Source organism: Mesoplodon bidens (genome assembly GCF_964165515.1).
Source record: "Mesoplodon bidens genome assembly, chromosome: 10".
Taxonomy (NCBI): Eukaryota; Metazoa; Chordata; class Mammalia; order Artiodactyla; family Ziphiidae; genus Mesoplodon; species Mesoplodon bidens.
The window spans coordinates 14,861,507-14,888,537 of NC_138172.1; the positions used below are offsets into that span (position 1 = coordinate 14,861,507).

A 27,031-nucleotide genomic window follows, 5' to 3' on the forward strand; every position below is an offset into this window, starting at 1 on the left:
TATTCCTGAGGTTTTCCTTACCAAAGGTATCCATTTATTATATCACATTATCCTGTGACTTGGACCACATCTGGTTATCCAGCAGTGGGCACCAGAACAAAAGGCACCCTCTTGGTCAGAATCTTTGAGGTGTTCTGGTACGGAATCTCTGAATTCTTTTTTTTTTTTTTTACACATATATACATTCTTTTTTAAATATTCTTTTCCATTGTGGTTTATCCCAGGAGATTGGATACAGTTCCCCATACACTAGGACCTTATTGTTTATCCATTTTAAATGTAATAGTTTGCATCTGCCAACCCCCAATTCCCAATCCATCCCCCTCCCTACCCCCTTCCCCCAGGTAACCACAAGCCTGATCTCTGTGTGTCTGTGAGTCTGTTTCTGTTTTGTAGATAGGTTCATTTGTGCCATATTTTAGATTCCACATATAAGTGATATCATGTGGTATTTGTCTCTCTCTTTCTGACTTACTTCACTTAGTATGATAATCTCATCCATGTTGCTGCAAATGGCATTATTTTATTCTTTTTTATGGTTGGGTAGTATTCCATTGTATATTTGTATCACAACTTATTTATCCATCAGAATCTCTGAATTCTATAGTGACTAGCAAACCCAATTAATTCCTCTCCCTTATGGAATTTGAATATGAAACATAGGTGTGTTGGGGTAATAATAGATATACTTAGAGCAAGCAATAAGTAGAAAACATACAGTAGCAGGGACACTGAGGCAGTGGAAGCTAGGAGAAAATCTAAGCTGTAAATTATACAGAGAAGAGATAAAATTTAGCCGTTAGCCAAGTAGAAAACTGTCAGTAAAGTAAATATGAAGAACTGAAGGACGAGCAGGAGGGACTATTAGAACTGGGGCTGGGTTACCAGAACAGATGACAGCAGGGTAGGGCTACGGTTCTCAGAACACTGATGAATGATATTCCGGTTCTTCTTTTGCCCTGTCTGCTTGGTTACTGAGACTTTTTCCCATCCTCATTGCTTCCCACGTAGCTTTAAAATAAATCCCCATTAACCAAGAAGACCTGGCTGCTCTCTGCTTCTTGCCATGTGGAACAGTCTAAGGAATACGGACTGTGAAAAGCAGAAGAAAAATTACATGTCCTGAAATCTTAGGAAAGAAAATGCTTCCTTGTGTTGACACTTCCCTTTCACAGGTAGTTCAGAATTAAAATGGTTAACTTTGAGTAGTATGGAAGAGATTTATGAGAATTTAAGCTACTTGCTAGAGAATTTGATTTATTTTTGGATGCTTCTCTGATCTTAGATTTAATCAAGATGTTTAGTTCATCGGAGAAAGTGGAGGACTTTTGTTTTTGGTAGTGAAGTGCAATGAATGTTTCACATGGTGTTCCCTCAAGAAAGATCTGAGTCCAACATGCTCAGTTTAGAGGAGAAAAATGGCTTATTTAGGCCCTTCCTTTTATTCTTCTCATATGGGCTGAGAGCCAAATGATGGAGAAATATATATAGCTATTTGAGGTGGCCAGAAAGAGAGTTTTCTCCTTTAAACAGAGAAAGTATTCAGCAGAATACAGAAATTCAAAAATTCCTCTGGTAATGAAATCTCTTAAAGCTGATTAAGATTAACAATATAATTCTCCACCACAGTGTCTGTAAGAACTACAGTTTTTGTATAGACCAAGAGTCATCAAACTATGGCCTTTGAACCAAATCTGGCCTGTAGTCTGGTTTTGAAAATAAAGGTTTTTGGAAACACAGTCACACATGTTAATTTGTATGATATATGGCTTTTGAATGGCAATGGCAGGGATGAAAAGTTGTGAAAGAGGCCATGTAGCTTGCAAGGCTGAATAGTTTTACTGGCTGACCCTCTAGGTAAAAAGTGTATCAATGGACAGTTAGGGTGTTTATTTCTTACTCTACAGTTTTTTATCCTATATACCTAATTTTATAGTCATATTTTTTATGAGACATTTATCATAAGCACCTCAAACTTGCAGGTATTTTGGGTATAAATTAAAATAACATATGAATAAAGATACCTTTAACAAAGGTTAGCAGTTATTACATCCCTAAAGTTAGATATCATGTCTAGGTTAGTGGAAAGATAACAAACCAAAACAAATAACCATACACAAAATACACATTACTTTGGCACAGGAGAAAACACAGGTCGATTATACCACAGTATACTTATAAACCATAATGGTGGAGTCAGACTGAGTTTAGAACAGTGGTTGGACCTGGATTAGTGTTGAAAGCTCAGTGGGTACTTCTTCATCCACAGTGCGGTGACTTTGGCCTGCAGTGGTCTCTTTATCCCCGAGTTCTTTTTCACAGCATAGTTCAGATATGCTATGATGGTACCTTACCTGACCTCCTTTCAGGCTGAGTTAAGACTGTCCTGTCAGTTTCTGAACATAAAGACTTTTTTTAAAGAAATTCTTCTTTGTACCCCCACTGCACTACTCATTAGTGTTCACTGAATTGAAAGTGTTACTATGTGCCTTCTGGTGGCTCGAATTAATGTATGCATCTCCTTCTAAGTACACAGAACTGATTCCTTAAAGAAGTTTGGGCACCAGAAGAATTTGGCTCAGTAACTGCATGTACATGATGCCAAATGTGAATGATAAATGGGAACTTGCATCCATTTATGTAATAGTTTCTGTTAGTATCCTCATATCTGATATCCCAAGAAGAAATACACAGAGGGAATGATTTTAACTTAATTTTTTAAAAATATAGGTCAGAAAAAGTTGTCTGTAGAGGGTCAGATGCTTAAATATTTTGAGCATTGGGGGATCTAGGGTCTCCTGCAACGTCATGAAAGCAGTGATACATAACACATAAGAGAATGGGTATGGTTGTGGGTGAACTTGTTTAGGAAAACAGGGAGCAGGCCAGATTTGGCCTGTAGGTGATGGTCTCTGGAACCTGGCTTTAAAAAGAACATTATAAATCATGCAAAGATTTTTTTTTTTTTGGTAATTCACATCATCTCTATTTAAGAATAGTATGCATAGGATTTCCCATTCTCCTCACATATAGACTGAGTAAAAGCTGTGATTCACCAACCTTTAGTAATTTCTGACCGTGGAGGAGAAAAAACAAGGGGTGAAGTTAGGCAAGTGATGAAATGCTTATATGGCCTTCAAAGAATATTGAAACCTAAATAACCTACTCACCATCCCACAAAACCAATCCTGTTCTAGACTACTTGAGAGTCAGTGTTTCTGTGGGAAATGTGTTTGGTAAACAAGAATAACTTGATTAACTTACTACTAAAGGCAGATATAGGAAAACTCTTGGCCTCTCTAAACCATGACTTTGCATACGCACCATTGGAATTCTAATTTAGGACAAAGTAAAAAAGCATGGAGAGTCGTGTAGTCAGATGCTTCTCTGCCCACCTATATTGCATTTCTAAGCCTATTTTCTTTTCTGAACATGGCATTGCCACTGGCCAGCATTGTCATGAGGAGTAAATGACATGAAATGTCCAGCACAGCACTGAAAATCCTGTAAGTGCTCCACAAGTGAGCCACATCTCTCTCTGTGCACATCCATTCATCCAACAGGTACTTCAGGAGGTCACACCACATACCAGGCACTGTGCTAGGCCCATAGCGCATATGTGAAACTAGACGTCCAGAAGAAAAGACAACTTTTATAGCAGCTGCACCTGGTTCCTGGCTCTGTTGTTTACAGCCTTTAGAAAACATCTCTGTGTCTCAGTGTTCTCTCATATGAAGGGGGTTTAATAATACTACTTTTTCTCTATCTGTAATAGAATTTTGTTCGTTTGTTTCTTTTTTAAAATTTTCTATTGGAGTATATTTGCTTTACAATGTTGTGTTAGTTTCTACTGTACAGCAAAGTGAATCAGCTATATGTATACATACATCCCCTCTTTTTGGGATTTCCTTCCCATTTAGGTCACCACAGAGCATTGAGTAGAGTTCCCTGTGCTACATGGTAGGTTCTCATTAGTTATCTATTTCATACACAGCATCAGTAGTGTATATATGTCAATCCCAATCTCCCAATTCATCCCGCCCCTGCTTCCCTCTTGGTATCCATACATTTGTTGTCTACATCTGTGTCTCTATTTCTGCTTTGTAAATAAGATTGTCTATAGCAATTTTCTCAGATTCCACATACATGCATTAACATACGGTATTCATTTTTCTCTTTATGACTTACTTCACTCTGTATGATAGTCTCCAGGTCCATCCATGTCTCTACAAATGACCCAATTTCGTTCCTTTTTATGGCTGAGTAATATTCCATTGTATATATGTACCACATCTTCTTTATCCATTCCTCTGTTGATGGACATTTAGGTTGTGTCCATGTCCTGGCTATTGTAAATAGTGCTGCAGTGAACATTGGGGTGCATGTGTCTTTTGAATTATGGTTTTCTTTGGGTATATGCCCAGTAGTGGGATTGCTGGGTCACATGGTAGTTCTATTTTTAGTTTTTTTAAGGAACCTCCATACTGTTCTCCATAGTGGCTGTATCAATTTACATTCCCACCAACAGTGCAAGAGGGTTCCCTTTTTTCCACACCCTCTCCAACATTTATTGTTTGTAGATTTTGTGAGGATTGGACCATATATATAGAAGGTCTTATACTACTGTAAGATCATTTACAGATGCAATGAATTCCTATTATTCTGCAACAGGGTTTCTCAACCTTAGCACTCTTGACATCTGGGGGCAGATAATTTCTTCTCATGGGGGAGCTGTCCTGGGCATTGTAGGATGTTTAGCTGCATCCTAGCCTCTATCCAGATGAACCCCTCCCCTTAGTTGTAACCAACCAGACATGCCCTCAGACATTGTAAATATCTCCTGAGGGATGAAACCACCCCTGCCTCCCAGTGAGAGCCCCTCTAACATATCAGACATCATGATTTTTAACTAAAACATCATAGCCATCATGTTCTTAGGTGTGATATTAAAATGTCCAAGGAAGTGGATATTTTGGCTATGAAAATTATCACCACAGTGTCAAAAACATGTACACAGGGCAGTGAAATAGGGGAAGGCTCTTTTATCAGTTATAGCTGGGGCTCAAAGCTGATAACAAAGGTATGAAGTGCCATGCATTCTAAAGAGAGACGTCAAACCATTTATATATAAGTCTACCTGGCAAAACTTAGCCTATAACCCAAGAGAAATGTACAGAAAGGGAGTGTTGGTTTGTTTAGGGAGAGGTTAGTAGGAAGATATTTCTTTTGAGACAATTGTAGAAAAAGCTGTGCATTCCTACCCCTCCACCCAGGGGAATGCAAAGGGGCTACTTCTTATCCCTTGCCTAACCAAGTGAAGAGTCTTCAGAAAGAAACACATGATATGTTGTTCTCTGTAGGGGATGCAGGTTCTTTTAACTGACAAATGCCTGAGAAACTTCCAAAGGGGAGAGAGACCTGGACAGTGTATTGTGGCAGAGTGAAGAGAGACTAAGTGGGGACACACTGCACTTCCATGGAGCATAGAGCAAAGGTGCATGTTTGCTGAAGGCAAATGTGAAAACCATGTAGGGAGCTATCCATGAGCAACGTTATGGTTGCTCTATCATCATAGGGTTGCAACCTTATGATGCTGTATCCACAAAGAGCATCTAGAGGAGAGACATAACCTCTACCAGAACAGTCTGGCCATGGACCACCAGATTCCAGGAACTGAGGAGACCTTCTGGCAGCTTGCACCAAGGAATGACAACCAAAAGTTTGGGCACTTCTTTGGACACTTCCCCCTTTCCCCCACCACCAAAAACCACCAAAAAAACAAAGCAAAACAAAAAACAGCTCTATGAAATGTCAATGTCTGGTCATTTACCGTTCCTAGAGTATACTAAAATCAAATTACAAATGTACCAGCAGTCAGGACTTTTTCTGTCCCTTTCCTCTCCTCCCAATCCCAGTTTACTACAACTCTGGAGGAACTAGTTTGGGAAGGGAGAAATTGAATAGCAGAGTGGAGAAAAGGTGGAGAACTGACTATGCAGTCCCTTTCACACTAGCATTTCTCCGCTGAGGCAGGCCTGAGCGTCTAGAAATGAGAAACTTTAGATTGGTTGAAAGTCTAAAGTTTATGATAATAAACCAGGTTGAAAAAATTTTTAAGTATAAAAATGAACCTACCTGTTGATACTTAATAATAATGACTACAAAAGCTATCCCATATGCCTAAGCTTTCATCTAGATGCAGGGAAGAACAAAGGAAGGATTTAAAGAACAATGATAGGGAAATTATGTTCTACCTGTGCTCTGCTGAGTCTAACTCATGAATAGTTGTAGAGGTAATAAATAAAATAATTTCTAGTTCATCAACTAATAACAAAAATGCTACTGACCCACCTTCAGTAGACCTTGAACTTCTGTTTCTTATATTTGGAAGCAAATTGTGTTGAGTTAGTCATACTCTCTTACTTCAGTAGAAATACAAAAAGTTTCCAATACCTCTTTTAAATAATGCATCATCAGGAGTCTCTCATACCACGTATTTTTATATACTCAATAGTGATCAAATAAATCTTCTTTTTTGTTTTTCAATATTCCTCTTAGCCAGCTAAGTCTTTTTCCTTCAAAGTAACTCAGTTGGATAGAAAATTACCTCCCACGTAATGACGAGTTCAGACCGACTTCCTCCACCTCCATTGATGTTTGTTGGTGCCACAGCAGGGACTAAAGCAACCAGGAGAAACATAGGATGGCAATTACTAAAGTACCTCTTCATTGGGAAGAATTTTGTTTTTGGATTTCACCTTTCAAAATCTCACGCAGACACATTATGAGAGAGTCTTGCATTTTTAATGAACATAAATTATGTTTACACATATCCAAATTTCTAAGAGAGAGGACACAGTTGTGTTTGATACAAGAGCACCCTGGCTCCTAAATTAATTAAAAATCGACTAACATCGTGTATTTGACATTATTATGCATCATCTACTAATTGGCAAAATGATGTTCCATTCAGATGGTAACTGCGATTTTGCTGATTTAGTGCCTAATTATACAGTTGTGCTGTAAACAAGTTACTTAGGCAGTCTATTAATTAATTTTTTTCAATAAATTAAAATAATTTTTCTTTTTGTTAGCCATCAGGATATTTTAGCATTTAAAAATGAATCCTTAAAGATATATAAATTTTAAAAAATCTTCTTTTATAACTCTTTGTTTGAATCTCAAATCTCTCAGTACAGAACAGGACTTTTCCTCTAATTTTTCACAATCAAAGTAAGATGTTCTCTGATCAAGGATGTGATTGAGAGGATTCCCTGGGTTTAACTCTAGGACCCTAAGGCTCAGTGGTAGAACATTCCAGATACTGATAATTTTTACAAATTAGGAAAAAAATATGTCCTTCAACTATACCCTTGTGAGGACTAGTATAATGAAACATAAATAGTTCAAGGCAAATTGTAAAATCGATACCAATTGTGAGCATGAGTAGAGTATCATAGTGTATAATCAGAATGAAACTTTATACATGTTGAAGTGTTAAAAAGTATTCTTTTCCCTGAAATAATAGCAGAAGTATGCTAAATCTGTGATTATGGGTAAATCTGCAGGGTATACTTTATATATAGATAAAATTATCTATATCAATCATTTTTGAATTAAAATATGTAATGTTTAATTACTCATTCCAAAATTTTCTCCCACCATTTATACCATTCAGATAAATCTAGTCTACTTATTTTATTCCCATTTCATACATATTTAACTCTATAAATGATACGGTGATATAATAATCTCATTGTTCTTTTAAGTAATAACACCAGATGTTACCCACTTTCATATTCAGATTGACCCTAACTTTGTCTGCTTTGATCTTCATAATTTATTTAAAAGGTTACCTTGAACCTATACCCTGTCTTCTAAGCCTTCCAATGCCTTTGGCCAAAAGCAGCGTGAATTGGAATAGCTTCTACAGTTGCAGGGTTTCTAGTACTTGACAGCTTACAGTAACATATTTCAGGACAATTGAATAGTTTAGATACAGAAGGAAATTATTTTAAATTATACTTTAATTAACTCTTTGCAAAAGTTTCCAATATTCTGGGTAATAAAGCTCCCTGTTTTCTTCAGTTTTCAAATGAACCATACTCATCCTAAAGCCATATTGAGAAGAACTGTCTTTGATGATACCAGCAAACAAACAAACAAACAAAATCTCACAACCTCTCACTTCAGTATGATTTGGAGCCTCAGGGAAATCATTATGAATACCAAGTCTCATTATGCTACTGAAATGAGAGCATCAGTGGTTAACAGAAGGTGACATAAAAACTTTACTGTAAAAACTTTAGAATTAGCATCAACCCTGCCCAAAACTATCATAATATAAATCAGCTGTAAACAAACAATCTGAAATTGAAGCTAATATCCAGAGTCATGGACCACACTTGTAGATTCTTATCCAGTTGGTCTGTGGTAGGGCCTGGGAATTTCTATATTTAGACATTTCCTTATGTAAATCTTTATCTCATTTAGGTTAAGGCCCACTGTTATGGTGAATGCTGGTGCCTAAGTCTGGATGTTTAGGTTCAAATCCTGACTTTGTCCAAAACAATCAGCTAATATCCTGGTCTTCCTTTTCTTCCTCTATCAAAGTAAGGACCCTCCTCTTAGCTCTAAACTCTTAGAATGATTTAAGATATCACTACCAAATATGCTGTTTTCCAGCCCTAATCCTATAATAAAATGATTAGCATTACCTTTAGTTTTAAAAAAAATGATTTATTGACATCTGACAGTTGCACACACTTTGTTGAAATAGTTTGTGCTTGTTAAACTAAGCCAGCAGCATCAGTGATCCTTCATAGGTGACTGGATAAGAATGTGAACTTTGTTGGCTACATGCATTGCGCAGATCAAATGTCACCTTGGATGTGAAAGTTTAAGAGTGGAACAAAGGATCCATTGAAAAGAGCTTAAGAAGGTGTGATTTCTGAGGCAGGTTCCACTTGTATTCTGCTGTTCAGTGAACCAATTGATGCTCAATTAGCACTTCTGTTAAATGAGTTTAAAATTTACCTCATTTGCCTGTGGAAAAATTTATACTATCGCTCAATGAAGCTGCAGCTAGGTCAGAGCTGAGAAATAGATGGAAATGTGTGGCTGGCTGCACCATCAGAGTCTCAGTTAATTCTTGGCTACAACATTTAATGAAACAAGCAGTAACTCATTTGCATTTACAAATCTACAGATTCTCAATTGGATTTTGGCTAGAAAATAGATGAGATGAGAGGACAGCTTTTGAAAAATTCTAATTTTTGACATGCCTGCTTAACTATAATCATCTCTTTTTGAATTCACTTTTTGGGAGAAAATACACCTTGCTCTGTGCACATACAAATGGAAAATAAGAGCCACTGGTTTACTGCCTCTGATTTTGGACCAAAAATACTACACTTCTCACTTATTTCCTTTAGGAACTATACTTTAAAAGGTCTTCCACATCTTTAGAAGACATTGATTTCTTACCTGATGCTTTGGTTCTTAACACTTCTGATGGTTTACTTGGTTCTCCAATCCCAATGCTATTCCCGGCAACAACACGAAACTCATATTCCACCCAAGGACTCAAACCAACCACTGTTGCATTGTATGTCTTACCATTGAGAATTTCTGGAACTGAAAAGAAGGGGATGCTTCAGGCCCCTAAATTGGCACTAGGTAAAAACAATCAGTTATTCAATTAAACAAACACACCATCTGTTTTTGAAAATTATTCAAAACTACTTGTGTCACTTACCTGTAGAAACAGCCTGCCAACCCACAGAAAATGGTGTCCGAGCCTGAATACTAAATATTTGAATGGGACAGTTATTATCTGAGCCTGGTCTCCAGCTTAGTTGAGAAGTAGTACTGGAAATGTGTTCCACTCTTACATCTTCTGGGGGACCTGGGGGACCTTGAAAAATATGTTTTATGATGACTATATTGGAAATTATTAAATTCATGGATTTGGGACAGGGATAGTCTATCTGTTATGCTTAGAAAATAAAATATTGAACATAATGTATTTTAGCACATTATTTGAGATAAAGCCCTATTAATTCAACTTACATGGTGAGAGATTAATTTAGAAATGCTTCCCTTGAAGATTAGAAAATGCCAGTCATGGGATGGTTGAATATCATCCGATAGGGAGTTAACTTCAAAAATTGAGAACCATTCTTGTCCATTCTCTCTTGAAAGCTAACTCAAATAAATGCATCTGATATGGAGACCTTCAGGAACATGTGACTTTGACCCTGTTCTGACAAGAATGGTTTATTATGAATAGAAAGCATGTCTAAATTTTAGGGACCGACACTGCTTGCTAAGTCTGACCATTCCTTATAAAGAGACAAAACCCACTCATTTCAATATCCATATCTATGCCCGTACCCTGGAGTCTTAGAGTTTAAAAAATAAAAAATCTGTACTATTTATCTCACTTTTTTATCATAATGTGGTTACTCAAAGATCTACCATGTATCAATACATATTAACATTTTTGATTGTGAATAAACTGTGTGGGCATTCATTTTCACCATTTATGCTTACCCCTCACAATGATATCAGCTTCAGCAGATAAACTTTCGAGAATTGTTTTTACTGTGCATAGATATTTTCCTGAATGATTTAACTGAATATTCCTTATCATCAAATCCCCAACAGATTCCTGCAGATAGATAGGGAAAAAGGGATAAAAACATAATCATACCCAGCAGGTCCCTTTTTTTTTTTTTTTTTTTTTTTACAGCTGGATAAATACTAAATATGAGGCAGCTCTGAAATTAGGAGATATACTAGTATCATTATAGTTTCTCATATTTGATCCCTTTTATTATCCCCTTTATTGTAATTGCATCCAGAACACAAGCATTTCTATGAAAGACATAAAACAAAATAACACAAAACAAAAACAGATGCAACTTCATAGACAGTGACTATCCATGCAAATCAATATGGGGAGAATAATTATGAAAGATGTTGATTCATGTAAAAGACTTGATTCATTTTATTAAGCACTTAAAAATTTCAGCAACTTACTCCTCCAATCCTCTCAAAATGAGCCACTCCTTTTTTTAAGTCTATGACATCTCCATTGAAAGACCATACAAATACAACTTCAATGGAGGAGTCATGGGACACCTGGCAGGGTAGGACTATACTCTCGCCAACTGTAACATCCATTTTGGAAGGTGGCACGGTAATAACAGTCCTCTCTGTTGAGAAAAAATATTATTATTATAAAAGCTTATCAAATGCTAGCATATGGCTATAAAATATATTTTTTGAATGGTTTTGCCATTGTTTGAAATTATATAAATACAACATGAAGCTCTACTATACTCAGTATGAAAAATTATATTCCCACTTCAAATATTTTGGCATTAATCAACATAGCATATTACTTGTAAGAAAATTCAAGACATACTTTCATTTATACTTAATATAAAAATAAGTAGTTCATAGAAAACTGTGGACCTCAAAAGACAGCAATCCTTATGTAGAGAATGCACCACACCATTTTTATTATTATTTTATTCTGAAATTCCAGCCGCAATATTACAATCCATACAATGGTTACAGCTCTAAATATTCTATGTTAATTTCATATACTATGAGACAAATTGCATCCCTAAGATCATAACTACATTATATTATATCAAGATTTATAATCATAAGCTTATATTTGCAAATGTGAATACAACATATTTATTCTATTTCTGACATAGCTGTGATAAAAAATTTCTATTTTAGATAAAGATGCAACACGAATAGGAAAGAGGTAACTTTTTTCTTTTTCATCGAGATTTCACAATTTTAGAATTACACATCTATCATAAAAAAATTTCTCTCTAGAAATATGAGTCACAATATCAGCCCTTGCTCTACAAGTCATATCATGTCATTGACCCGTTTCAAAGGATAATTCCTAACAATGTTCCAGCTGGACTTGTGAGTCCTATATTTCTATGGTTAAAAGAGACTCATAGTGATATCATTTTTGACTACATTTTTTAGAACAAAATACATAGTTTTGATTTTAGAGGACCAGGAATTGACTAAGATGGCAACTCAGTAAGCACAGACACACAAAAAAACCCTGGACATACATTTGGATTTAGATATGCACTATCTTACCAAATTAAAGTATGTTTTAAGGGATTTACATTTAAGAATTAGGGATTTTGGCAAATTATAGTGAAAGCAAGTATCATACATAAAGAAGTTTCAGAACAAAATGAAATGAGGACCCTGGAAAATCTCTTTCTCTAAAGATCACTCATAAAGTTTTACCCTCTAGGAGATAGGCTAAAAGCTTTACTTTCCTTCTGGCTTCTTTGTGCTGCTCAAGAAATCAAAGTAGCATTGAGGTTGAATTTATATGTTCATATGGATGAGTGTGCCACTGTATTTTATCAATAGAATGTTTAAGTATTATTCCAACATTTTAAAAAATTGTGATTGTTTCCTTAATAAACAAAAAGTAGGAAGTAATAATCTTGGGCTTTAAGGTACATATTGATAAAAGAGTCATGGAAAAATAAAAGCACATATTTTATTTCTGAATATAATGAAGAAAATCTAACCCAATCTACATCAGGTTGTATCTGTATCTTCATATTTTCATATTTTAAAGATACTCTTTACCTTATTATATTAAACACGTGTACTTTTTATTCTAATTATTTCTGGGGAAAAGTTTAAAGAATGATTTTGTGGACTAAGTCCATTCTTAATTCCAAGCCTTCTTCAGACGTCTCCCACAAAGAAAGGATAAATACTAACCAGGGTTTCAATAACACATTTTAAGACTAGAGAATATTTTCCTTCTTGTAGTATCTTTGAAAAAAATATATTGCTAATATCTTATTTACACTTATGGGAGGATGAGTTGGCTAACTGGTTGTGCTGGTAGAGCAAAATTGCTCTGATTTAAAGTTTTGGATCATGCAGTTAAAGTAATTTTCAAACATTAAAAATGAAAGCTCTCCTTCCATTTATGGCACCACAAAGTGGCAAAATTAGACAAATCATTCCCTATATACATAGTTTGTCAGTAGTATAGTAATAATGACTAAAACTTCATGAATAAGAAGCATTTAGGGCTTCCCTGGTGGCGCAGTGGTTGAGAGTCCGCCTGCCTATGTAGGGGACGCGGGTTCGTGCCCCGGTCCGGGAGGATCCCACATGCCGCGGAGCGGCTGGGCCCATGAGCCATGGCCGCTGAGCCTGCGCATCCGGGGCCTGTGCTCCGCAACGGAAGAGGCCACAACAGTGAGAGGCCCACGTACCGCAAAAAAAAAAAAAAGAAGCATTTATATTATAATTCATTATGATGTTTACATGTTCTCACTAGTTAATTCATTTATTAACTAATATTTATTGAGCGCCTACCAAATTCCAGCTGTCTGCTAAGTATTGGAAATACAATGGAAGGAGAAGAAAAAAAAAAGCACCAAAAAAAATGATGTAGTGCTTGCCTTCACAGAGATTTAAGAATAAAACGAGAGGCTGATGTTAATCAAATCATACTCAGAAATACATAGTTACAACTGTGGTAAGTGCCAGGTATTAGAAGTAAATGATTCTATTAAAATAGTGAATCCTGAGGGATCAGTTTATTGGGAAAGGGTTGCTTTAGCTGACAGTAAAAGGCAAATAGGAGTTAGCTAAGTAAGCATAATAGGCAGGGAGAAGTAACTTTATTCACTATGCAGGCAAGAGCATTTACAAAGAATCTGTGCAAAGAAGAAGAATGGTTTGCTGAGGCAAGGCAGTCATTTTGCTGGAGAGAAGTGTTGAAGAGTAAAACAGGAGTGAAAGTGGAGAAAATGAAGCTTGGTGATGGTCGTAGTCAGAATGTAAGCTTTAGATGTTTTTAGGGCCAGCTACATAATTTTTGGGTCGCAGTATGAAATTAAAATGTGGGGTGTTTTTCTTTGAAATTACTTTGCTTTAAAAATAATATATTACCTACAAACTGTAACAGGGTAATAATGATACATGAGTAACAACATAAACATACAAATTGCAAAAATATATTTTTGATTCAATTTTATATATACATTAAATAATAATACTTTATTAAAGTTATATCTTGATTGATCATAAGAATTTTCTCACTTTTCTATAAATTTATTTATTAGGTCATCAGAATTTATGTTTTAGCAATTTTATTTTTAAGTGACATCGGTTGTGCATGGCAAATGTAAAATCGCAGATGCTTTTCGATAATTTTTTATTTTTGCAAAGATCTTTCTGTTGATGCAATTGTTATGGAACCATTGAGAGTATTTTATAGGTTGTGACAACATTGGAATAAATTTCTGATAAATTATTTTGAAATGTGAATCTTAGATCATCTAGAGCTGATGATTCTCAAGGAGCAATCTTTTCTAGAAAGATTTATCTCTTCATACAAATCCATTCTGTTTAAGTCTGAATTGAATTTTAGATGTAAATTTAAACAATGGAACTGTTACATTCTTTGGACATATCCTGTAACTTGTGGAGGTTTCACGAGAAACTGAAAGTGGCTTAATGGTTTGTGTATAATCCAAAATGCATCTTTATGAATTCTACTGCTGTACCTTTTTTTTTTTGCGGTACGCAGGCCTCTCACTGTTGTGGCCTCTCCCGTTGCGGAGCACAGGCTCCGGACGCGCAGGCTCAGCGGCCATGGCTCACAGGCCCAGCAGCTCCGTGGCATGTGGGATCTTCCCGGACCAGAGCACGAACCCGTGTCCCCTGCATCGGCAGGTGGACTCTCAACCACTGCGCCACCAGGGAAGCCCTACTGCTATATCTTTAATTCTAAGGAAACACTCATTAATAATTGGTTTACCTGGAGATTTGTATAGAAATAGTATTTTTCCCATTGAGTAGAATAATCTTTAAATTTAAATTTCTATTTCTAAGCCTCTGGAAATTAGCTTTCTAGTGTTGCACACATTTTCAAAATCATGTATGCCAAACTCTTCTAAGAATTCACATAACTCTATGATATGCCTTATTGCAATATATGTAGGCTTTTATTTCGTAATACTTTACTGACAAAATTTACTGCCTGGGCACTGACAGTTCCTGTCCTGGTGCTCAGGCTGAAGAGTTAATATTTGTACAGATGTCACCCGGACATTGTCTGGGAACAGATGAGCAAGCTGACTTCTCACAGTGGGTCCTGACACTGACTGCTTTCTGAGTTCCTTGTTCCCCTGAAGCCCTTGCTGTCATCCCCTGAAGTTTCTACAGCTGCTACCATCATCACCTCCATCAGTTTGGTCCCGGGTCCTGATTTGCTCCCCTTCCTCTGGGCCTCAGCACTCCTGACTGCCATCAGGCATGTGGGTATGCACAGTACCACCTGCCTGCTTGGTGCATGGACCTGAGCCCGTTTGTGCACAAGCTGCGGCAGCTAAACCATAAACACTTGTGTGTGCCTCCACCTAGGATATCTCCTCTGCTCATGGTCATGCTCCATTGTCCCACTAGCTTTCACTTACAAAGCACAAGTTCAGAGACAAAGTGACCAAGAATTTTGAGATAGCAACAGTGGAGCATTAGACCAAACGTGAGGCATATCTCAGCATGGGATCGTGTGTGACGGGGTTACAAACTGATGAAACCAGCCCTGGATGCCATGTTAAAAAATTGCCAAAAAAAAAGGGAAGCCTTGGAAGTATGAAGCAGAGGGGGGAAAGGCATAAAGACATAGCAGTATTTGTAGGATTAAAAAAAAAAAAAAAGGATTATATTTAAAAGAAGAGTCTTCTATGTGGGTAGACTTGTTATTCAAAAACAGGGAATGCATGGTTATCTGAACATAGTCCCCATGTGAATACCCTACTGTGAGGGTGAGGGGGTACATGGACAAGAACGCTTATAACTACTGTATCCTCTCCTCACACCACATGCAGACCTGTCCTAATCCTGTGTAGGTGGCTCTGCAACACCCACAAGGCCACTGATTGCTGCCCTGAAGAGTTCCCTTCTGCAACTGCACAGAGCTCTAACTCAGAACTGGAAGTGAATACCCCACAGAGACAAAATCACAGTTGCAGAGAATGGGAGAGTGGTTCTTGAGCAGGAGAAACATACACAATTTTGGATGCTATTTTAGGGAAAGAACAAGGAGTAACTTTAGTTCATTAACAAGTTCTGATTCCTCCTTTGCATACACTTTAACTTCTTAAGAAACTAACACCAGAGAAATTTTTTAAAAAGCCATTCGAATCACTCTCAAGGAGTGGAGGGATGTATATACACACATCTAGTGTACTACTTTCCTAGGAGCGCATACATACCAGTGGAGTAGGTGCAGTAGCATGAGGCTCATTGTTAACACTGAAACACTTCTTGGTATTTATGGATAAGTGAGATAATTAGGGCCTGAATTATAACAAATTAAAAAGGAGGGACGTTGACTCTGCTAGACTCTATCATTTGTAAAACTTTGAAATTCTTTAAGGCTCTTTCTCTGAAACAAAATAGAGCGATAGTTATTCCTTTTCATTTCCTATAATTATATTTTTGTTGCCTATTCCTTAAGTATTGATATTTGTAGAAATTCTACTCTAGTAGTTTAAAAATTTAGCATGAATTTCCTGGAGAATGTGTTCAAAATGTGCATTTCTCTGCTTCCACCAGAAATACTGATTCGGCAGGTCTGCAGAGAGAACCTAGAAATGGATTTTTTTAACAGGTTGCTTCTTCAGTTGATTTTAATATGGTCAGTCCAGGCCCATGCTTTGAGAAATAATTGCTTTAGGTTTTGAAATTTGAACCTGAAATTTCTATTTAAGGAAAATCCAAGCTCTGTGAAATATGTTGCCAGAAAGCCACCAATGCTTTGGATCCAGGAAAAAGTCATATCCAGTAAAATGTTATTGATTAGTGATGCTCCAAAAATAAATAAAGGTGGATTTCCCAGGTTATTCAACTTTAATTAATTCTGTATACTTACTATGTTTGCTTTTAGAGTTTCATAGTACCTTTTAGCATATTAAAAGCTTTGAAAATTCCTGTATTAAAGAAGTTTCCTTAATTCTAGTTTTCTGCACTTACTAGATACGGAACATTTTTAATTCATGTAACACATCTTAATACGTTTTGGGATATAAAGAATTCTAAGAAACAGTGTTTGGAAATATGACTTTCATGGTTGAAGAGGGTTAGCATACACAAATATATACAAACATGTGTGTATTTAACATGCATAATACATATATAACTATATATTTAAGAGATAATCACATACATTTGAACTCCGAAAAACTTAGGAGTAATCGTTAATTTTTTTTTTTTTTTTGCGGTACGCGGGCCTCTCACTGTTGTGGCCTCTCCCGTTGCGGAGCACAGGCTCCGGACGCGCAGGCTCAGCGGCCATGGCTCATGGGCCCGGCCGCTCCGCGGCACGTGGGATCCTCGCGGACCGGGGCACGAACCCATGTCCCCTGCATCGTCAGGCGGACTCTCAACCACTGCGCCACCAGGGAAGCCCGCGACCACTTTTTGAAGGTTATTCTAAGTATGAATGACATGCGTTAATGGAGAGTTCATAAAGTTACAGAATTTTAATATTTAATCTTTTCAATCTGTTTCAGTGAGATTCAGATCATACGAAAACAGCTTGATCTAACAATCCTATCCTTAAGAAGTACAAGGAAAGGCTTAATAAAATATATAATGCTTTTGATGAATAGCCTTACTCAAATTCACATTGTCGAAATAGACAGTGATATTTCCAGAGCCCATCTTTAGTTAAGAGCCCCTCAGGAGACATGAAAACTAGTAACAAAATTTCTCTCAGAACTGTTAAGCATGAGTTCTTTAAACGTAAGTGTGGCTTGTTCCCTGTATCAATGGCCAAACACTCTATTACATATCATGATCCCCAGCTACATTTTTACAAGCCAGGGATGGCAATCCATCATGTAATTAGTCTTTCCTGAGCATCCAGAAAATATTACTTTTGGTCACTTTTTGTTTGTTTCTTTTGTACTTTTAACTCAGTTGAAATCTCCATCTGTGAGTGATAATCTTCCAGGGTCATTGTTCAGAATAATAACTGCTCAGGTGGTTCTGAATTATCAACTCCTCTCAAAAGATTGATGAATGTTAAGAAAAATCATCAAATCTTTCTCCCTCTGTACATCATGTGATTCTGCCTTCATTTGTCTATGACATTATTGGAAATGTTATTAAGATACTGATATAAAGGAAACTAGTGTATAAATAGCACTTAAAACAGGTGATGAACGTCTCTGATATTTTCTCTCATTAGTTAACTTGTGAAGACTAGAAATAAAAACTTCTAAAATTTGGTCCTCTTCCTAATTCCTCAGAATCTCAAATTAGTCTCGTATCGACATATTAACTCTTCCCATTGCTCTTAATTTCTTCTTCAATCTGTGACCACATTCCTTCTGTTTATAGGAGTTTCATTAGCATTTCTTTTAGTGCAGATTTGAGTGATAGGTTCTCCGAGGTTTTGTTTGCTGAAAGCATCTCTATTTTGTCCTCATTTGAGAAGATATTTTGCTGGGAATAGAATTTTATTGGTATTGTCTTTCAGACCATTAAAAATGTCATTCCACTGTCTTCTTGATTCCCTTAATTCTGTTGTTATGTCAACTGTCATTGTCATTGTTATTCTTTTGAAGATAATGTTTTTTCTTTTTTTAATTGGGATGATTTTCCTTTCCCTTGTTTTCACTACTATGTGCTTATTTAAACTTTCCTTTGTGTTTATCCTAATTAAGGCTTCTATGATTTCCTGAATAGATGGCTGATGTCATTTTCAGTTTTTTTTTAACTCTCTGTAAAATCTTTCTTCAAACTGGTCATCCCTCATCCCTTCTCTGCCCCTTTGGCAACCACAATTTCATGTATGTTAGAGCTATTCACCATCAACAATATATTCTTTGTGTTCTTTTTTGTCTTTCCTATTGCATTTCCTCTCCATATTGGATATCTTATATGCACATATCTTCCTCTTTACTAATCTTCTTCTCTACCATATCTAATCTGCTGTTAAGTCTATTTTGTTCTTAATTTTAGCCTTTGTATTTTTCACTTCTAGAACTTTCAACTGATGTTTAATACATGCCATTTCTCTTCTGAAATTCTCCATCTTGTCATCTTTTAAAAAAACATACTAATCACAATTATTTTAAAAACCTTATGTGATAGCTTCTGTATTTCTATCACCTGTGACTTGTTGCTGTTATCTGATATTTCCCTGGGTTTTGGTCATTTGGTCCTGGCTCCAGCTACTTTTGGTAACATTTTATTAAATGTCAGGCACTGTGGCTCAAAGTGTAAGTATTTTCATTTTGTTGTATTTTTCCCAAGAAGACTTACTTTTTAAGCAGGCAATTGAAAAAGAGCAGAATCTAGTCAGGAATTGATACAAACTGAGTCTGAAGTCAGTGATTTTAAGTCCTGGTCAATTTTGCTCTGCTTTTATTACTAGGGCATAGTCCCTGAGGTGTCTTGATTCAAGATAGAATTGTTTAGCTGGCCTCATTCTATTTGGTTGATTACGAGCCCCACTTTTTTTCTTTCTGGCACTGTGAGACCACCAAAATTTCTGCTTGAGATTTTTATTTTTAAAATATTTTTACATTATTTGTGATTGATATTGGTATGATGTTTGTGTGATAAATCTACTTCAACTAGTCAGGACAGAAGTTTCACCAATATTATTAACTTTTTGTAACAGATTACATGTAGGATTGGAAATATTTAGGCCATTTATCAGTAGCTTTTTAGATAATAGCTTGAAAGTATGATGCTTAATGTCATTTGGAAAAAGAAGTGAGCACTACTTTGGACAGATGTAGAAACCCTTAACATAAAAAGATACTAATTGTTTATTCAATATTTTATTCAAAACCATTTAATTAGTATTGAACCCTTACTTTCTTCCAGGTGTACATCAGTGTGAATACTGAGCAAATGAAACAACACCAAACTGAGGAGCCTTTAGAGGATTTCCATAACAGAGGCAAAAAACTCATCTACAGTTTAATAGGAACATTCAAGCTTCTAGAAGGGAGACAAAGATGGAATTGAGACCCATACTTTTGAGACTGTGGGTGAGTCTCTTAATTTCAATATTGTTATCATTTTGGGCCAGATTATATTTTGTCTCATGTATGTGTAAGTGGATTCAGAGTGAGGTGGGGAGGCTGTTTTGTGCATTATAGGATATTTAGCAGCATCTTTGACCTCTACCTACTAGATGTTAGTAGATCCTTCAGTTGTGACAACGAGAAATATCCCTACACATTGCCCTGTGTCCCCTAGGAGGCAAAATAAACTTAGTTGGGTATCTCTGTGCTAGAGACACACTTTGGGAAAGTGACAGTATGGTTTAAACTAATGTTTGGTCATTGAAGTTATGGGACCTGGTTAGATTCTTTACATATCTTGATGCTGAGGCCATTTGTTGGACAATGGGATATGGGGTTTGAAAGAAGGAAAAGAATGGAAATGACTACAAGGATTTGGCTTGAGCAAGTGTCGGTGTAAGCTGTCATTAATATAGTGGGGATTTACTGTGGCAGGAGCAAGTTCTGGGAGTGAGAATTAGGAGGTTAGTGTTATGATATAGTAAATTGGTAAGTGAAGATAAATTGGCAGTTGGATTTGGGATTAAGATAGATAATTAAGCTGGGTTATCATTTTGGGAATTAGCTTGTAGATTTTAATTCGAGGACAGTTCCCTGTGATATTCCAAATTTAGGAAATTGGTAAGATTCAGAGGAACTAGAAAAGGAAACTGAAAAGGAGTGACTCAAGATGTTAAAGGAAAACCTGAAAAATACTATGTCCTGGTAGCCAAGTGAGAAATGTGTATCAAGAAGTGTGTGATCAGTAGTCTGATATGTTAAGTAAGATGACTGAGAACTGACCGCTGGATAAAACAGTGTGGAGACTACTAGTCACCTTGTTAAGAACAGTATTGATGAAATTGTAGGAAAAAAGCCTGGTTGCATGGATTCAAAACAGAATTGACCAGAAAGATTGAAAAAAGCAAGCACGTATAGACAACGTTTTAAAAGAGTTTTGATATAAAGGAGAAAATTCAAATATGGCAGTAGCCGGAGGGGAAGTAAGGTCAGAAAATGACAGCTTTTTAATGATGGGAGTAACAATATGCAAGTACGGTTGTGGGAGTGATGCATTAGAGGGGATAATAGAGATGAAAAAGACAAGTGAGGGAGAGGGAGGGGGTAACGGGAGAGAGAGAGAGAGAGAGAGAGAGAGAGAGAGAGAGAGAGAATGTCCCTGAATGTGAGAGGGAATCATATCTAGTGTACAAGTGGAAGATTTGAGTCCATGACCCATAATCTCCCAAACTGTGCTTTCTAGATTACTTGACAAATTTTGTTTAAGCAAAAAATAGCTAAAGCTTGACTTCTTCTAAATATTAGCAGAGAAAAATAGTATCACAATAAAAAATAGGATGTACAACACCCTGACGATGATAATTGATTACATAGTATTAACTTCAAGTTCTTTATAAACATATAAAAATGATGCCAAAAGAAATTTTTTTTCTAAGACATTAATCCACCAAAACAGAGATGAAAAGGGGAGACAAAATTTGAGGAACTGGAATGAAGTTGAATGACTTCTAACTGACTTACTGTAAAGGTCAGTCATAGGCTGGCAGTGGGAAGGCTGAGGAGAAAACTTATTTAGCATGTCTTTATAAATTAATTCATTTTGGAGTTTATGAATAGGATGCTATTTTGTCTCAAGAATGTTTTCCCATCTCAGAAGAAGACCAGCAAATTACTTTCCTGAGAGGATATGCAACAGAGGGTCTCTGAACTTCTGGTCACCAAGCAGTTAAGGGTGGGGGGCTTCTACTGAAAATAGCAGAATTAAGGAAACATGTACAGGGTGAGGGCTGAGATCCATGTGCTGTAACCTTATGCAGTTCTGAGGGTGCTGTCTGCTGGGCCTTTGCTCTCCAGGCAGGAAACCTGGGTGGGAGGTGAGGGACATTTTCCTAGGGATCTGATGAGCCTACAAGAAAAGATCCAAATATAGTGACCTTAGAGTTTTCCAAGGAAATATCTTGGCCAGATCATCTAAATGTGAAGTCCAGTCATTCAAAAATCCCCACGCTTGATCAGAGCTTTCTGTAAGACTTTTAGTGACCCACTCTTAAATATGAGCAGACAACAAATGTACAAAGTATCTTTGTACACCTCTTAATAAAGGATAGGGATTAAAACAAAGAAAGAGAAGAAAGTAGTTTGGGACAACAGAGACCATGCATAAAAAATAAACTAGAAAAGAGAAAAACTACACGCAATATTTTCAGAGGAAGGGGGAGAAAAAGAGCAAGGCCAGAAAATAAAAGGACACTTAGAAATTTTTTCAAAATACCAAAAACAAAAATACAATAGAAAGTCTGGAAGATAACGTTGAGAAAATCTCCTAGAAGATAGAGCAACAAAGCTATAAAATGGATATGAGGAGAGAGAAACAAACAAAAGTGTGTATGTGTGTGTATATATATATATATATATATATATATATATATATATATATATATATGACATGAACATGTATATAAATTATATGTATCTAAATATATATATATATAATTATATAAAATACAATATTATATACATAGATAGGTAAATAGTTACATACATACATACATACACACACGCATAAACTCGAATACCAGTTTAGGAAATCTATTAAATAATAGGGATTTCAGAAAAAGAAATGGAGTAAATTATTAAATTATTTGGGAAGATATTCCAGGACCAAGAACTACGAGTTTCCAGGATGACAAAGTACACCAAATGCCCTGTAAAAAGGTTGAAAATAAATTTACACTATGACACATCATCATGTAATTGTGGGACACTGGGAAAAACAGACTTCTAGAGAGAGAGAGAAAAAAGATGTCAACAAACAACAGGTCAGAAATCAAAATGGCTTCAGCTTTTAGAGCAGAGTAACATCTCCAAATTTATGAAGAATCCTGATTTCCAATCCAGAATTCTGTTTCCAACTGAACCATCAATCAAATGTAATCATAGTGTAAAGACATTTTCAAACATGAAAGATCTCAAAAACATTGCATTTTTCTTAAATTCTCAGAAATCCATAGGAAGATGCAGTCTACCCAAATGAGGAAGTATGTCAAGAGAAAGGTAGGGTGCTTAGGAAACCAGTCTCCCCAACACAAAGGTAGATTGATATTAAAGGAAGAAAGTTGAGATAGAACTGAGGGATGAATTGTTGCCAAGTCCATAGAAAACTAAGCAAACAAACAAGAAAATTACTAACTCTAGGAAAAGAAAGCACAGGAAAATCAAAGCTAGTACTCTGAAATAAACCCTGTAGAGAAAACAAACAAAGAAGGAAATCAGTGTGATAGAGTCTTTAATTCCCCACCTCTAGCAAGCAAGAAATGGAGGAGTTTTTAATCTTTATTAATACATTTTTCCTCTTTATACATATACTTACAGTAGGCTAGGTTGTTTTGTTCTATATCCACTAAAATCTACATGCAGTACTTGGTATTTATATTACATTCCACCATATGCAGAGTATGATTTAATTCCAATGTACAAAGTAACCATGGTCAGTATATTACAGTTTCTCTGCAGTTACCATTACCCATTTATCTTCCACTTCAATATTTAAATGATTTAGAACAAATATTAAAAGACTACCCTGAACCCCAGAGTAAAAGAAACAAATGAAGAATTGTCTGGAGAAAGTAATTGTCTAAAATTTAAGTTGTCTAAATGAGAAAACAAGTCTAAGTATCATACAAGGTAACACCGAAAACTTCCCTAGCAAGTAATAATGTAAAATGTAAACACAGATCTTCTATATTAACAAGTAATCAAAACAGAGCCTGACATCTATTTAAAAAGAGCATGCACTGTAGATTCTGCTTAATGAATTAAATATGCCAACTACTCACTTTCAAAGCAGTAATACATAATAGGCAATGACTATTTATGGGATCATATTTACATTTCCTATAAATAGATAGCATTCACTCAGTCCTCCAACTGTAACTTTATGCTGGGTTGTAGTAAAACATCAGGTTGAAGTGTTCTGTAGTTTTAAAAGGGATGGAATGAGGAAATTTTACTTTACCTGGCTACAGGACCTAATAGAAAATGTTTTCTTCTGAACATTTATGTTGGGATAAAGGTAGATGAAATGAGAAAATAAAATCCAGAAGAGGAGAATCAGAGTCAATCAATTCATTTGATTATTTTTCCCCTCTACACCCCCTTGCCCCACTCCTACCCCATTCCTTTTTTTGGCTTGAAAGAATTTGCTAATAACTGTTTCCTTGAGTGTTCAGGATCCACAGACCTAAAATAGAGCTTGCATCTGAGGGGTTTATTTTCTTAATGTTGTAATGACACACATTTTTCCTAAAAAAATGTCACTAGAGCTTGAGTGACCACTGTGCTGGTTTAGAAATAGAATGCCCAAGTAACAGAGGAGTCTAATTACTTCTTTTAGCTTCAGACTGGAATCAAGAAAAAAATTACTGAACTTCCAATTCCTAACCCAATACTCAGGGCACAAGTGTGTACAAGTTTGGGAAGGAAACTGGAGACAAAGATATTTATAATTCAAGATTTTTTTTTTATTACCCAGATTAAACCTACTGTTGGTAAAGTTTTGTTTAGTTTTCATTTTTAATAAAAACAGAAGGTTGACAGCTAGTGATTAAAGCTGAGTGAGAGAAGCCAGATGCCAAAGAGTATATTCTGTATGATTACGTTCGTATGAAATCTACGGCAGAAAAAAATCGTAACAGTACTTGCTTCTAGGACTGGGGTGGGGGTAGGGATTGATTAAGAAGGGGCATGAGGGAAATTCTATAGGATGGTGGTAATGTATCTTGGTAGAGTTAGGGGTTATGCAGGTGTACGCATTGCCAAAATTCAGCAAATGTACACTTAAGACATGCATTTCATTATATATGTAAAGTTTACCTCAAATGATAAAGATATAAACAAATATTGAACTCTATTTAACAAAGGAAAACTGAAATATTTAGGGGGAAGTACTAATATCTGCAAGTTACTATAGTTTTATTTTCTTTGAACTTCAAACAATGTCATGTAAAAGTGTCTCATGTAAGTATTATTACATAAATTTACTAGAAGGTAAAAAAGAAGGGAAAAAAGAGGTCTGCCACTTAATAACAAGGGACCTCGGCAAGTACTTTCAGACGTCTATGCCTTAATCTCTAATGATCATCTGCTTAAAAGTGTTGTTCGGAGGGTCCAGTGAGATGATATACATAAAGCAGCTATAACAGTGCCTGGAGCAGAGTATGTATATTTAATAGAGTATAATTAATGATAATAATAAAGAATACAACAGCAAACAGCAAAAACAAACTCTTTAGGATTTCATGCTAGTTAGTAATTGAACTAGTTAATCTAATTTCAAAGTTTCTGCTTTTCATCTCTTTAAGAAGTGGTATGTACTCATCTGTCTGGCCTCTTTATTTGGTATAAAGCACAAGCTATACACCCCCTATTTTTATTAAGAATAGATAAAACAAAGCAAAATTTTAACCAATAATAGGTTCAGTGAAAATTTTCTTGCATAATAAAAAAGTGCAGACTTATAATTCATTAATTATAATTAATATATAACATCCTTTACGTTATATATTGTATAATATATATTTAAAAGAAAAAAGGCTGCTTATTAACATGCCTGGAAATTTCATCTGAGTGATATGTGCTATATTTTTAAAAGACTATGAACTAAATTGTTATGAAGACTAAAATAATATTGATATTATTGTGTTTGCTTACATGAAAGCTTTTTGTTTGTTTTCTCCTTTATACTTGAAGAGATTATGGAATTCAGGTCTCAAGAACTCAGCGTTATTTTCAGTACTGGAGGGGGGAAGAAAATTTCATTTCTAGACAGTATAAAAATTCACTATATATTTTTTCACCTTAAGAATACTTCCATTAATAATTTTTAAATCAATGTCTTCTTTCTATTAAATGTTTTAATTCATTCTTGTAGAAAATTGGAATGTAGAATTAAATATTTGGGGAAAGATATTAGCAGTACTGGGAGACTTCAATCACTACAAAAAGATGGATGTATTCCATTGTGTCTTGTCATTTATGTGAAATTGTATTTTTGGTTTACTCAGTGAAGCTAGGCTTCTGGATACAGCTGGGCTCAACACCTCAAATCTTTTAAACTGTAGTGTAAAGCAACAAAGCCTCCAATTATCTACCTATCTCGATATTTCTCTTAGTAAATGTAGAACCATATTAGTGAACACCCTCATCCACTGGAGAAAATGGATAGGCCACTCTCCATGCTGATAAAATAAAGACTTCTATCACAAAGAATAAACAACTAAATGAGCAGCAATAAACTTAATTTGCACATTAGATATGCTTTTCCAAATTCCGACATTTCAGTTGAAAATAATGCTGAAGCAATGAGGCCTATAATTGGACATCCAAAACTTCTCCAGTGGGGAAACGAAAACAAATGTTGCCTGCAAACAAGATCAATTTTATAGCCTGCTGTTACTCTGCTTTTTAATAATTTTCCAAATGCCAGATCAAATAATTTCCCCTTTTATGTGATTTTCATACACCTCTTAGTGTATGTACACATTGTAATTGTACTAAGTCCCCCAAAATGAAAACATTTAAACTCTCTTTCCTTTCCATTCTCTGTCTGTGCCTGTGGAACATGTCCTCAAATTACACTGGGCATCTGCCGGGGCTCTGGTAAGGCTGGTGCTAATTGCACTCCCTATGCTGAATAACAAATTGCTTTATCCTGTTGCATAGTGGAATAGAAATTTCCAACGTACAGTGCAGATAACTTCTGAATCCTCTTGACACAGATAAGCCATATCAGCTAAAAACTAAGCTGGAGAATATCTTAGTCCTGTAACTATTATCTTTTTGTGTGTTATCTAACAATAACATTTTTTGCATGACTGAGGCAGATAAGTAAATTC

At 35.8% G+C, this 27,031-nt stretch overlaps 1 protein-coding gene across 1 annotated transcript in view; it reads right to left on the minus strand.

Annotated features, from left to right (window-relative positions):
* CNTN6 (contactin 6) overlaps window positions 1–27,031 on the minus strand; it is a gene marked incomplete at both ends in the record, with an annotated part of 245,183 nt that overhangs the window by 14,619 nt on the left and 203,533 nt on the right. Inside the window, 5 exon segments of the mRNA XM_081246253.1 lie at window positions 6,608–6,678; window positions 9,487–9,636; window positions 9,758–9,916; window positions 10,555–10,672; window positions 11,044–11,219. Coding sequence (XP_081102379.1) covers window positions 6,608–6,678; window positions 9,487–9,636; window positions 9,758–9,916; window positions 10,555–10,672; window positions 11,044–11,219 — 674 coding nt within the window.